Source organism: Stegostoma tigrinum, chromosome 17 (genome assembly GCF_030684315.1).
Source record: "Stegostoma tigrinum isolate sSteTig4 chromosome 17, sSteTig4.hap1, whole genome shotgun sequence".
In the NCBI taxonomy this organism is placed as follows: Eukaryota; Metazoa; Chordata; class Chondrichthyes; order Orectolobiformes; family Stegostomatidae; genus Stegostoma; species Stegostoma tigrinum.
In genome coordinates this window covers 28,824,272-28,838,659 of record NC_081370.1, presented here as the reverse complement: position 1 = coordinate 28,838,659, position 14,388 = coordinate 28,824,272, and the positions used below count along the sequence as shown (strand labels likewise).

The window sequence follows — 14,388 nt, the reverse complement described above, 5'->3', positions numbered from 1 at the left end:
CTTACTTCTATTTAATTGTGAACCAAAAGAACTGCAGACATTGGAAGGCAGAAACAAAGCTGAAACCAAATGGTTGGTTAAAAACTAATTTATTCCAAGCTACCATCAGTTCTGAGGAAGGGTCACTGGACCTGAAACATTAACTCTGATTTCTCTCCACAGATGCTACCAGACCTGCTGAGCTTTTCCAGCAATTTGTTTTTGTTTCTATTTAAGTGTAACCAGTTGTGAGGTGGGCCAATATTTTGAGTTCAAAACTGGGAGATAGGAACATGGCGCTCCAGACATCACCACACACACATACATCTCATACATGTCAATGACTTTCTTCCTGTATTACCAAAATACAGAAGTCACATTTATTATTGGCAAGCATATGAAAATCTTGGCTTCTGAGAGCAAAGTAAGACCACATGTTGGTGGTCTTGCATTGCCAAATGGGGATTGATAATCCAATCACACACCAAAATTTTGGCATTGCCTTAAATATAAAAGGACCATCATCAGAAAGGAATATAAAGCCATAGGCCTCATGGTAACAAGGTCTAGAATGCAAGATCTCACCAAGCACATATGAGGACATGCAATCGCTTAAGGAGTTAGCAGTTACACAAACTAGAAGTTGTGTCCAAAATTTGTTTTATGCCATTAATACCTAGAACATGTGCAACTACCTTAGGAAATAGTGAGACATCCTGCTTAAAAGTCTTACAATGCTAAAAAGACATTTTGAGATATGAACTAGAGCCCAATGATTTATCATATGTGCTGTCCCTACAATAGCAAATTCACACAACCACAGCTTATGCACACTTTTACAAGTTGACAAGTTCACGACAGCCATGATTTACAAAATGTGCAATCCATTTAATGGTAATAGTGAAAAACAAAGAATTCTTAGTGCTTTAATTGAACCTCAACTTCAATATTCTTGCTGATTCAGGCCTCAAAGTTCAAAAGTCAATTTGATATTTTCCCTTTTTATGTGGGCAGATTGTGACAACCCCAATCATCACAAAAACAGGAAATCAGGTTGCATAGATAATAAGAACTGCCGATGCTGGAGTCAGAGATAACACAGTGTGGAGCTGGAGGAGCTCAGCAAGCCAGGCAGCATCAGAGGAGTAGGAAAGTTGACGTTTTGGGTCTGGAACCTTCTTCAGAAATGTTGCAGTTTGCAGATTGCCCTAAATATATATAGCAAAACACTTTAGTTTACATTTGAGAGTTTAAATTTGCTATAACAATGCGAAACTATAAAAATAGCTCAGTATAAATTTCAAGGTCAGCACTGAAGCAGAGACCGTTGGTATTACAGTATCTACACATATGCAACGTCCGACACTTAGGCAGTACTGGCACATCATATCCTAGAAAACTAACCTTAAATGATTTTATTTCTTTTGTTAAAAAGTATCTCTGGATTGGATACAATTCTTATGAAACTTACAGGAAGCTATCAGGGTTGGAGTTTCTATCTATGGTCTAATTAGTGTTGAATGACCTCAACTAACGTCGTTTGCAAAGCACAAAACACAAACATCCAAAATCAGACAGGGTTAAAAAAAATTACAGTAACTCCTACAATCTAACAACAAGCCGAAGTGCACATTTATGGAAAGTAGATAAGTGCAGATTCAAGCTTGGCTATGCTGATGCTGGTTTTGATGTCCACAGCACTCAGTTCAAGCTGACACAGTGAATGGGAACCTAGATACTACACTGGAAAACAATTACTAGTTATGAAACTATCGGGACTCAGCACCATCTACAAAGAAGCAAGAAGGAAAATTGAAAGTAAATTTAACACAAACTGATTAGTTATCACAGGATCATTGGAATAGCCTGTTCTGCAATGTCAGGTTCATTTGAAATTGAGAGACTGGCTTTGGAAGGGCCAGGTCTATTTAAGTACTTTCTCCAGTATATTTGTAATCAATAGTTTAGCACACAATCTACAGCTAGTTACCTTGTTCCCCAGCAATTATTTGCTATCTATGCAAATCCACACATTCTAATCCAATACAATATGTACAAGCACCCCAGAGTCTTGGCTTGTTTGGGAGAAAAAGGAACTGGGGAAGACTGGTGCCTTTCCAAACTAAAAATGTTTTGCCTCTATGCAGTCCATATCTCTAATTCTTGGCCCTATTCTTATATTATTCAAGATGCCTCTGAAACATTGCTATTTTATCTGCCACCACCAACTCCTCTGGCAGTGTATTCCAGACACCTACCACTTGCATCTCATATATGCTTTAAACTTACCATCTTTTACCTTAAACCTATGTCCCCTAATAATTGACATTTCTGCCATGGAGAAAAGACTCTGTCTACCCATGCCAACCATGCCTCATAATTTTCTGAACCTCTATCACATTGCCCCTCACCCTTTGACATTCAAGTGGAAACAAACATAATTTGTTGCTAATACCCTCCAAACCATTTCTGTACCTTTTCCAAAGCCTCCACACCGCGTTTCCCCCCACACCTTGTAGTATGGCAACTATACATAACATTCGATGTGACCTCACGATAGTTTTATAAAGCTACAACGTGACTCATCAATTTTTAATATTCTACACCTTGGGCAATGAAGGCAAGCATTCACTGCCCTGCACTCAATCATCTTTGATGCTTTACATTTGTTACTTAATTCACCAGCAGTCTAGTGACAGAATTTTGCCTGAAGAGAGTCCCCCCGTTTCCTCTCCATCCCATGCAAAAATCATGTGGCCACCTTACTATTCAGTCATTTAATAGTTGAATTATTGCTAATCCACTGGAGGTAAAATATTTGCATCAAGGAGGAAGTCCTGCCTTTGAAACAATCATAGTCAGCAGCTCTTCCTCCTTTCCACAAAGTGGCTGCCCACACAGAAGCTAGTCAATTAACTGGTCCCCAGCTGTAGATAAACTTCCATCAGGTCGATGAGAGAGAAAGAAAGTGACCGAAATGATGAAGTTTGCAATGGCATCCATTTTTGATGCCTATGACCCACTCCCAACCTGTCGTCTTCCCCACGGGGGTGGAAATAAAATTTTAACCTAACATTTAGGATGTCCAAATAACTAGTCTTCTTAGCATTTCAATGCATTCATTTACATTACCTATTTCACTGTGTAGATGAGCATTGCATTAATTATTCAAGAAATTTTTCCCCTATAAAAAACTATCAACAAATAATATTAACTCTGGTGACATTCTGCATGCTTTTATGAAAGTCAATTCCTCTGGTAGAAATGGTGCTATCTAAATACATCACTTACACTTCTTAGTGTCGAACTTCATCTGCTGTGCTGTCAATGTCATCCTGGAGACGACATCTGTCCTAATCCCCAAATTAAGATTTGTATTATCTGCAAAATTCATGATACTGCTCCATGCAAGTGGTGGTAATTCACAAAAATTGGAGAGTAAAAGATGCAAAACTGACACTTGATGAAAACCATTACAAACTACCTGTTAATTGAATAACATCCATCCATCACTAATGTTTCTGGTCACTGAACCAACTCTTTATCCATACAGCCGCTTCAGTCTTAATTCAGTAGGCTTGCATATTTTTAACAAGTGTCTTATGTGACATTTGGTTGAATGCCTTCTCAAGGTCCAGATATACAACAATTATTGTGCATATGACTTCTCTCCTTTTACTGTAATCTTCACATCAACTTTTCTGATCACATCTATCATTCTGTCTATAGCCACATTCAAAGCAGAAAAGGAAAACTGCAGTGTTAAAATTTGCACCTATGGCATATCCGAAACAATTTACCATCCTTTAAGAAATGCTATTTTTTGCACATTTCCCCTGCATACTGCAACACTAGCTAACTCTATTGATGCAAGCATTTAATCTTGTTTAAACCTGTCCCAGCTGAACCACACACCAACAGGTTTACAAAGAAAATGTACTGTCTTGACCCCAGGCTAGGATCAAATGTCATTATCTCAAGTACAGTTGCTGACTTTGTTGCTGCTTTGGCTTCCTACCACCAAACCAACCTATGATCTTATTAGATGCAATCACTTGGGTGCAAGGTTTCTTGATGAAGCTATAAGATTAGAAGAAACATATTGCAAATTAAATTTCAAATTACTTTTTACTAGGAAAAGCACTGAAATATAGCGATGACTGTATAGTGTATAAAAATCACAGCTGACTTTATTTAACATATAGAACTAGTTGTATATCATATATTGTAATAGCTAGTGGACAGTAAGGCGGTATAATTACAAAGTAGGAAGTAAAGTTCTCCGGACTATCAATAAACTGATTCAAGACGACAGTTCACTCATTATCTACAGAAACTTCGTTATCGTAATGTTACCTGGATAGGGGTCAAAAGTGAACATTTCCATGAAGTTGGTGTATAATGCAATTATGCTGCATCAAGCTCCCTAAAAATGTAGCATTCATTGGCTATAATTCTACCATCCAAAGGCTAAAATGATCAGACCAGTCAAGTGGGCAAGAAGGTATCAGATGAAGTATAATGTGGAGAACACAATGTGGAGAGTTTTGAGGATCTTTGTGTATGAATCATCCAGTTAAGACATAACACGATGTGGACAAGTAAGTACAAGAAGGAATTCAGAAGACAACTCTACTTGTTTTTATTGAAAAATAGTTGGAAGTAACAATAAGGAGCTCCTGCTGCAATTTTATAGGGCTTATATACTGTAATTGCACCAGGAATACTGTTCACAGTTTTTAGTCTCCTTTCCTAAGCAAGATATGTATGCCTTAGGTCAGTTGGCTGGCTAGCTGGTTTGTGATGCCAACACCATGAGTTTAAATCCCGTACCAGTTGCGATAATCGTGAAAGTCCTACCTTACCGATCTCACCCCTAGCCCGAGGGCCAGTGACCCTCAGGTTAAACCACCACCAGCCATCTCTTGCTCACTAAATGGTTCTCTGGGACTAAGGCAATTTTAATGCATGCTTTGGAAGAGGTGCAAGAAGAATTAAGTAGATTGATTTTGGAGATTAGAGGGCTGAGATTTTGTTGAAACATAATCTTTATTAGGGCTTCACACGGTAATTGCTGAGGGGATGATAACATAAACACTTGGGATAGATGTGTTAAGACTGAGTTTAGGAGAAATTTCTTCACTCTGGGGGTGATAAATGTTCAGCATTATCTACATAACAGAGCTGTGCATGCTCAGTTGATATGTATATTCAAGACTAAGATCTATAGAGTTTTGGGTACTAAGTATATCACACAACTCTAGGATAGGCTAGTCATCTTTGGTGGAACAGGCGCAATGGGTCTTCTGATGCTGCCTGGCCTGCTGTGCTGCTCCAGCTGTGTCCTGTGTAATCTCTGCTTCAAACTTTATTACTTTTATATCTTGGGTTTTCACTGTGAAAATCTAATTTTGGTCTGTGCTACAATCCTGAACCATCACAATGTGTGCAATGATGAACAAGTGCAGAGTACAGGAATGACATACAGTGAAAAAGGCAATGCTGACATCGTCACTAACACAGAAACTGGCACGCCACAGAAATTCAAAGCTGTTGCCTTAATTCCAGGTAAATAAATGAAATTAAACCCATATTTGTAGTACAGACAATTTAAAACACTACTAACAATTTCTTGATAACTCAGAGGTTCTCCTTCTCAGACGTCTACTTTCTTGGTCACAAGCAACACACCAAGAGTTAAAACAAAGATTGGGCATCTGTTCATTACGCACTGAGCAAAATACTATCATATTATCCCGTAACCTTAGCATAATTATGACAACACTCCCAGTACAATAATCATGCTGAGTATACACATGAACTAATATTATGTTATCAGTTCTGAATAATAACATTACCAAACCAGATAATTACTAACTTTTTGAGGCAAAGGGTTAGACCAGTTCTGCAATTACTTTATGACTGTATTTATCATTGCAACAATCAGCTGTTCCTTTTCACTTCAATCAGAATATAAATTTAATTTAAGGGAAGAAGAAGAAATTGTTAATCCTAATTCAGCAATTAGAATAATCTCAATTTCAACCTTTTGCACTAATTAAATTAAGATGTCACATTTATTGAACTCAAAAATTCATGCACATTTAAATACCAGAACACTCTTACACCTGAAAATTCATTATTTTATTTATTTATGGCATATACCCTTTGTTTGCAAATTCTGTATTTATTGTACATCCATAATTGTCTTTGACAAGATGGGATCAGGTAGCTGCTTCTTGACCTGCTACAGTCCATGTTCTCTAGGCACAATCACAGTACTGTTAGCTAGGGAACTCCCAGATTTTGGCTTAGTAACTGTGAAGGAACAATAATGCAGTTTTTAACGCAAGGATAGCAGGCAGTTTGGAGTTGATGTTCTCATGCCCCTGTTGCCCTTGTTCGACTAGGTGGTACAGATCATGGGTTTGGAAAAGGGTTAAAAAAAAAGGAACCTTAGTGACTTTCTATGTACCATATACAAGATGTATTACAATGTCGCCAATGTGCATCTGTGATGGAAGAAATGCATATTTCTGGTGGTGGGTGGGATGTCAGTTGGACAGGCTCCTTTGTCCTAGATAGTTTCAAGCTGAGGATGTTAATGGAGTCTCAAATGGCATACAAAACAACCCTACCTTGATGATGGAAGTCGGAGTATCACAAGGAAAGGAATTTTTTACCTCATAATCTCTTTTATGAATTAAATTGCCATTTCAAATAGGAGGACAAATGGTATTTTTCAAAAAAGCAGTTACTTTGTTATACTTGAAGTTGCAAAGTAAATGGGACATTTATTTTATGAAGTACATATAAAAACTGGAATTATGATTGCATCTTTTTCTTCAAGAAATGGAAGCATGTAAACAGTCAAAGATATGTGATTTGGTGAACTGAGTAATCATGAAGAATGGATGCATTAACAGAAGTATAATGAAGCTTTTTATGCAAAGTACACAATATTTTAAACTCAGATAACTCAACATTCATATTGTGCTTACCTTTTCCATCTTGTGCATTACTTGGGGATAGTCTCTGATGAAGACGTTCTCCACTACATCACTTGTGAAACACGTTTGCCTGCAAGCAGGGCAACAGATAATGCCTGAGGTAGCCAGAGCAGCAAAGACATGAAATCAACAACAGGAAATAAGATTAACCACATACATACAGCAATAGCAAATGCAGTTTGATTTCTTAACAAAATAAAAGACAACCTCCAAAAGGAAGTTGGCTTTCAACGCAATGTCATAAATTTATATCGAGGAAAATAACACAAGTACATACAATCAAAATGAATATTACATTAAGTTTCACATAAAACTTATCAAAACAAGATCCATGTAATGACTGCAGTAACACTTTAACCTTTCTATACAGTTCCCTGCAGGAATATTAATTGGAAGTAAAATTTACTGATAGCAAACCATTTTGACAGTTCCCAAGAGAAAGTGCATAAAGGGATATGAAAACAAACTGCAGCTGAAATCAAAGCAGATAATTTTGGAAATACTCAACCAGTAAAACAGTTAATTATTAATCAGAACCTGAAAAGTTAGAAATACATAGATTTTAAACAAATTAAATAAGGGGTGTAGAGAGTGATTTTGGGGGCAGGAGGAGGTGAAAAGGCTTGAGAAAAGAATACCGACAGAAGGCCTGTGATGGGGTAGAAGACAGAAAAGATTAAGATTGTAATTTAGAGTTTGAAATTGGGGACCATATCCATCAACTGCAAAACTGTGGCAGCTCCACATAGCTTCTCTCCAGAAGGCTAGATGCGATTGCCAGATCGACAATCAAGCACTTTTCTGACAGCACAGAGTCATTTCCTATGCATCAGGCCCCAATAGGATGATCATCGTTCCGAGAGAGTTGTCAAAAACAGTTCTTCGGAGTGTGTTGCTACACAAGTGGGCCTACCTTGAAGATCACAGTTGGACCTTCATATAAACATGAGCATAGGCAGGATGGGCGTTGCAAGGAAGTGTTTGCCAGTCAGCAATGTGTAAAATATCAAGGGAGGAGTGTGGCTTTCAATAGGCTCTCCAATTCCCGAGTACCTGTGAAAAGACAGCCCCACTAATTAGGCTTATTTGCTAACTGGTTTTCCACAGGACAGACACCTTCCACTGAACGCCAGTGGCAGCAAGCCAAAAGGTATCTACTTTAAGATCTCAGCTGGCCTGGTGACTAGCACGGTCACCATCTGCATTTGAGCTTGGCTGGAGGCAGGTAGAAAAGAGGATGAGCAGGGCAGGGTCCTCACCACTCACCCTTCCACCTAATTAACCCCGGCCCCTGCCACCTGCTAACCCACTACAGGATGTGGAGGTGGGGGGAATTCAATCCCTCCAAAGGATAAAATTGCTGGTTGAGCAGGCTAAAGACTGTTTAGTTGGGAAAGTAAAGAAATACGTGGCATGTCCAGCGAAGGTGTGAATTATATAAACACGAATAATTATTGCCCAAACAAAAAGGACAGTAAAAACAACAGCTGCAACAAAACACAGGGTAAAAACTGGCAGGTGAGGTTATGGTCTGAATTTGAACTCAGTGGCGTGACCAGAAATATGTGAAGGATCTAAACAAAAGATGAGGTTCTACTGGGTCGCTGATGAGATAGGGTTGAGCTTTGTGGAAAGGGCAGGTGAAGGATGGCATGGTGAGCATAGGATAGTGTGGACAATTGAAATTACAGGCAACTGGAATCTTGGGATCAGGTCTACAGAGGTGTTCCAATTACCAAGTACCCATTTTGCTTTTACTTATTCCTGGTATAGAGATGTATTTGTTGGTTGCTAGAGGTGGCAAAATATTCTGGCGGCTGTTGATCTGTTAATTATAGTGTTTGGAGAAGACTAAAGTAGAATCAGCAGAATAGGTGGGAGCAGCTTCAGTAAGTGAAATGATCATGTTTGAGGGGTCTGTCAAACAGTAGTAGGTAGGCACCTTCAGTTGAGGAAAAAGGATGATACATCTTAAGTGCTAGTATGGAAGACTGCATGATTAGAAGAGCTGTATTAGACAGAGAAACTTGGAGAATCCTTACAGGAACCAGAGTGTTAAAAAAGTACAGTTGATACAGCTGAAGGAGTGTATGGGTTTATGGTGAATACCCAAATTTTATCACTGGAAAAGGAGACAAAGTTCGTGAGGAAGGGTAGTGCCCTGGTACCAACTATCTTCAGCTGCTTCATCAATGACCTTCCCTCCACCAAAAAGGTCAAAACTGGGGATGTTTGCTGATAATTGCACAACTTTAACACCATTCACAATTCCTCAGATAGTAATGCATGTTATCATCCAATACAAATCTGAAAGAAAGCCTGAGCCTAATGGAATAATGGAACAGGTAGTGGTGATATTAATTATGGATGTGAGTTTGCCCGCTGAGCTGGAAGGTTTGTTTTCAGACGTTTCGTCACCATACTAGGTAACATCATCAGTGAGCCTCCGACGAAGCGCTGGTGTTATGTCCCGCTTTCTATTTATCTGGTTAGGTTTCCTTGGGTTGGTGATGTCATTTCCTGTGTTTGTGATGTCATTATGACACCACCAACCCAGGAGATGACATCACCAACCCAGGAGATGACATCACCAACCCTAGGAAACCTAACCAGATAAATAGAAAGCGGGACATAACACCAGCGCTTCGGAGGCTCACTGATGTTACCTAGTATGGTGACGAAACGTCTGAAAAACGAACCTTCCAGCTCAGCGAGCAAACTCACATCCAGAACCTCAACCTGAGATATTAATTATGAGTAGATTGGGTTTGAATTAGTTATATAAATTTGGGGAGCTAGTAATCAGTGGGGTGACAGTTTTATGGAGTGTGGTGAACTGAAATAAAGTGCTCACATACAAGTGTAGACTTGAATTCTGTTTACAGTGCATCATTGGTTACAGGATAGTTGAGTAAAAATGTTAAGTTTTGGGTTATGGTTACCTGTCTATTTTCTGAAAATGAGCCCTCTGACAAGTGGAGGGATGGAGTTCTTATGTAGATTTGGATTCTTGGTTACCAAACAGGAAACAAGGTAGAGCTATAGCACTTTAGTCACTATATAGAAGCAAGATAAGCCCCATTTCTGAAGAAGAGTCCTGTCCCAAAACGTCAACTTTCCTGCTCCCCTAATGCTGCCTGGCCTGCTGTGTTCCTCTAGCTCCACACTGGTTATCTCAAGAAACAAGGTACTTTGTTTTTTTACAGATTTGGAGCTTAATGGTTTGAATACAGACGAAGGTTTGGCAGATTAACTTTCATGGGTAAATTTATAATGAAAGCAACTGCTTGAGGCATGGTCAGATTTTGACAAACTTAGAAAGACTGGGGCTAATAGAGGGAGTACTAATGGAATTCAGTAGATTTGATGCAAGACTGCAATAATTTAATTTGGAAATTCTCTAATCTGTGCTGGTATTTAATTATTTGGACTGCGGAAGAAGACAGGCATACAGATCAATGAGAGATAATGGGAACTGCAGATGCTGGAGAATCCAAGATAACAAAGTGTGGGGCTGGATGAACACAGCAGGCCAAGCAGCATCTTAGGAGCACACGTGTTGTTCGGTAAAGTACCCTGATTACTGAGTAGATCATCAGTGAAGAAAGTACAGTTGAAACTGGATTTGGGAAATAACAGAGAAATCGTATTTGGAAAAATCTATAAAGACACCACTGTGCTTCTTTAATGTAACATAACCTCTCCATTAAAGTGTTATTGACATTGAGGAGTAGATATTTTAGAAGAAAAAAATGTCAATTTTGTTAACATTACATACACAGTATGCTCATCCATCTTCTAAAAGAAAAGTCTTTTCATAATGATTGCACAAGTAAGGGATGAGAAATACAATAAAGTCATAGAGATAAATAACAGATGTGAGATTTTTAAGAAAATATTGAAGTGCGCTGCCATGGGTAATAGTAGGTCTGCCCTTAGCAAGCATTTTCAATGAGGTAGTGTACATGGGTTTAAAGGTATGGGATAAACATGAAAGCATTTTCATTGTAAATTTTAGCAACTAGTTCTAATATACGCTGCGAACAAGGTGATACCTGCAGATAACGGGTAATGGAACAGTGGAAAGAGTTGGACCACCAGCAAAATTTCTCACTGAAAATTGGGAGGAGTGGGGATGTTTACTAATGATGAATTCTGAGTGTGAATTCAGTGTGTGAATATGAATACAGCAACAGAAAATCATTATAGCAATGGGCATGTGGAAGGGACTACCCAGTGATAGATTGACCAGAGCAGTCCATGTACAAATGCAACAAAATCCAACTATAAACCAAGCTTGGGATGAAAAAAAATGCAAGTAATATACACAACAGACAAATGACTAGGCCAAACAAAAGACAAAGACAATCTATCCCTGGTCCTTCGACATTCAAGTGTGTTACCATAACTGAATTCCCCCACTATCAATATTCTGGCCAGATACTGAACTGGCCACAATAATTACAAGAGCAGGTCAGAAGTTAGGAATCCATGCAGCAAGTAACTCACCTCCACACTCCCCTAACCTGTCCACCATCCAAAGGTATAGGTCAGGGTCATGATGGAAAACTCCCCTAACTGCCTGGATGAGTCCAGTACCAACAACATTCAACAAGCTTGACACCATCCAGAACAGAACATGTAACTTTACCATTGTTCCAGCTATCAGTTTAAGTATTCACTCCCCCAACTATCAGTATATTATGGCTGCGGTTGGTGAAATATATGAAATGTACAACAGCAACTTGGTAGTGCTTCTTCATTAACACCTCCCAAACCCACAAACTTCCATCATGCATGAGGTTAGGAGCAACAAACGTATGGGAACACCACCTCCAAAATTCCCTTCCAAGTTGCAATGTTCCAAATGATCTAATGTTCAATCATTGTTGTTTGATCAAAATTATGGAACACCCCATTTAACAGCAACAAGGTAGCATCTTCACCACATAGGCTGTAAGAAGTATACTTAGAAACTAGGGATGAACAATAACGGCTGGTCTGGCCAAAAATATAACCATGTCCAAGAAAGTAATGCTTAAAAGATGCATTTAAGGCAGTTTCTTCGAGTCATATTTTACTGAATCAAAAAAGAGTTCATAAAGCAAATTTATCATTTGGCTGGAAGCATTTTTTAAATGTACCTCTAATGTCAGTAGTTGCAACAAATGGAACAATTTTCCTGTTTCCTACCCAACCAGAACCCTTCCCTCTTAATACACGGGTAAGCATACAAAGCCATGAAATACAAGACTTCCTTCCCCATCCTCACAGAGTCAGAGTTTTCAATAGCTGTAATAGATGCAATTTCTCAGCTTGTCACAAAAACACACTATATAACAGTATTTAGAAATGCAACGTTCAGCCTCTGAATGTTTCAAATATTTAAGGATCCAATCAGAAAACTCCATGTTCTCCAAACATTATAATTTACAGTTTTACTGTATCAATCTGTTATTGATCAGTGTAGAATAATTTAGAGATTTGCTGATTAAATACCAAAACCAGCAGTGCAACTTCAAAACTGATTGGCTTATGTATTCAGTGAAGACATCAATTACTTCAACGAGGAACATATTCAAATCAATCCAGAGAGTGTGGCTGAAAGAGAGAGAATCATCCATATGAATACATTATGGAGAGTGGCAGTGTGTACAAATATCATTTCAATAGGATTGTAGTCAACAGTTCTAAAACTGTTAGGTTGCAACTCCAATTGGGGTTGGAGAAACAGCAAATGGGATCATGAGCTCCCACTCCTCCAAGACTGTGCCTCTTGTCAGCTTTAAGGAAAAGCAATGTCTAGCCCTGTGCTTGCTCTACTCATTTCTCTTCTCTCACTTGGGTCATGCGCTTATCATGCAGCTGCTTCATTGTGCCCTGAAGCCAGGTTCTAACCATATACCCAGCACCAATGCCTCTGCTTTGAACTGCAGCTATCTGAGCTCAGTTATCATTCTGGTGCTGTGGGATACCTGATTACCAACAATCACCTCAAGCACCCAAACTTATGTTTTTGCTAATTTCTGTAAAAAGGCCAGGATTGTAACAGGTTGAACAAGGTAATAACAAAGGAGTACATAAAATTGTAGTTTTGTGAAGTACTTTAAAAAAAGAAATTTCCTTATTAAAATTTGCATGCTACAGATCATAATTTAAACAATGCTGCTTTTTGTTATTTTGTTTTTCTTGGTGTCGAGAACTCTGTTAATCTTCAAGTATTAAAATGGGACATTGAAAACCGTTTGAGGCGCACTGCTTCGAGTCAAATTAACTCAAATTCAAAATTCATGAAGTTAATCTCCATACGGACTGGAGTAAGTGCTTTTCACTCGTGGTACCAGACAATTTAGAGGTTTTAGCTGGTGCAACTGATACCAAACAGTTTAACCTAGTTACAGTTTTAGACATTTAACTTGTACAAAGACCTGGAGTCAAAACTCATGAAATAGTTTTATCTCCAAAGACACTCAAATTGAATTAATCATAAACATAAGCTCTTCTGTTGAGAATGTTGAATATATAAGTTAATTATCTTGTTTCTAATATATTGCCTTAGGGTGAAGATTTGCAGCTATTATCATCCTGTGTGTAGGCATGAAGACCTGGCATGAAGGCTACACACTAACTGCATTGCAAGGTTGCTCTTTTCCACAACTTTGCTCATTCTCTTATAATTTATTTCATAGTTGATAATCTGATGGAAAGGACAAAGGAATCAAACAGATTAAACAGTTTGGTTTAACGATTGGATCCACTGTTAATTGTACGACCATAAGGCTAGAAGTAAGGCCATTCAGCCCATCGAGTCCACTCCGCCATTTAATCATGGCTGATGGGCATTTCAACTCCACTTCCCCGCACTCTCCCCGTAGCCCTTGATTCCTTGTCTGATCAAGAATTTATCAATCTCCGTCTTGAAGACATTTAACGTCCCTGCCTCCACTGTGCTCCGTGGCAATGAATTCCACAGACCCACCACTCTCTGGCTGAAGGAATGTCTCCTCATTTCTGTTTTAAATTTACCCCCTCTAATTCTAAGGCTGTGCCCATGGGTCCTAGTCTCCCCGCCTAACAGAAACAATTTCCCAGTGTCCACCCTTTATAAGCTATGCATTATCTTGTAAGTTGCTATTAGATCTCCCCTCAACCTTCTAAACTCTAAATGAGTACAATCCCAGGATCCTCAGCCGTTCATTTGTACGTTAAACCTACCATTCCAGGGATCATCTGTGTGAATCTCCGCTGGGCACGCTCCAGGGCCAGTATGTCCTTCCTGGAGTGTGGGGCCCAAAATTGGACACTGTATTCTAAATGTGGCCTAGCTAGAGCTTTATAAAGTCTCAGGAGCACATCATTGCTTTTATATTCCAACCCTCTTGAGATAAACGACAACATT

The 14,388-nt window shown here is 38.9% G+C and overlaps 1 protein-coding gene across 5 annotated transcripts in view; it reads right to left on the bottom strand.

The window, feature by feature from the left end:
* The window catches only part of trim66 (tripartite motif containing 66), a 239,686-nt gene that overhangs the window by 80,586 nt on the left and 144,712 nt on the right, over nucleotides 1–14,388 (bottom strand). For 4 of the 5 annotated variants that reach the window (XM_048545261.2, XM_048545257.2, XM_048545259.2 and 1 more), the window contains exon 2: nucleotides 6,981–7,084. The exons of the other annotated variant lie outside the window; for it this stretch is intronic. In XM_048545261.2, the coding sequence (XP_048401218.2) occupies nucleotides 6,981–6,998 (18 nt within the window). In that variant the 5' untranslated portion in view covers nucleotides 6,999–7,084. The remainder of the gene's footprint in view (nucleotides 1–6,980; nucleotides 7,085–14,388) is intronic. 5 annotated transcript variants of the gene reach the window in all.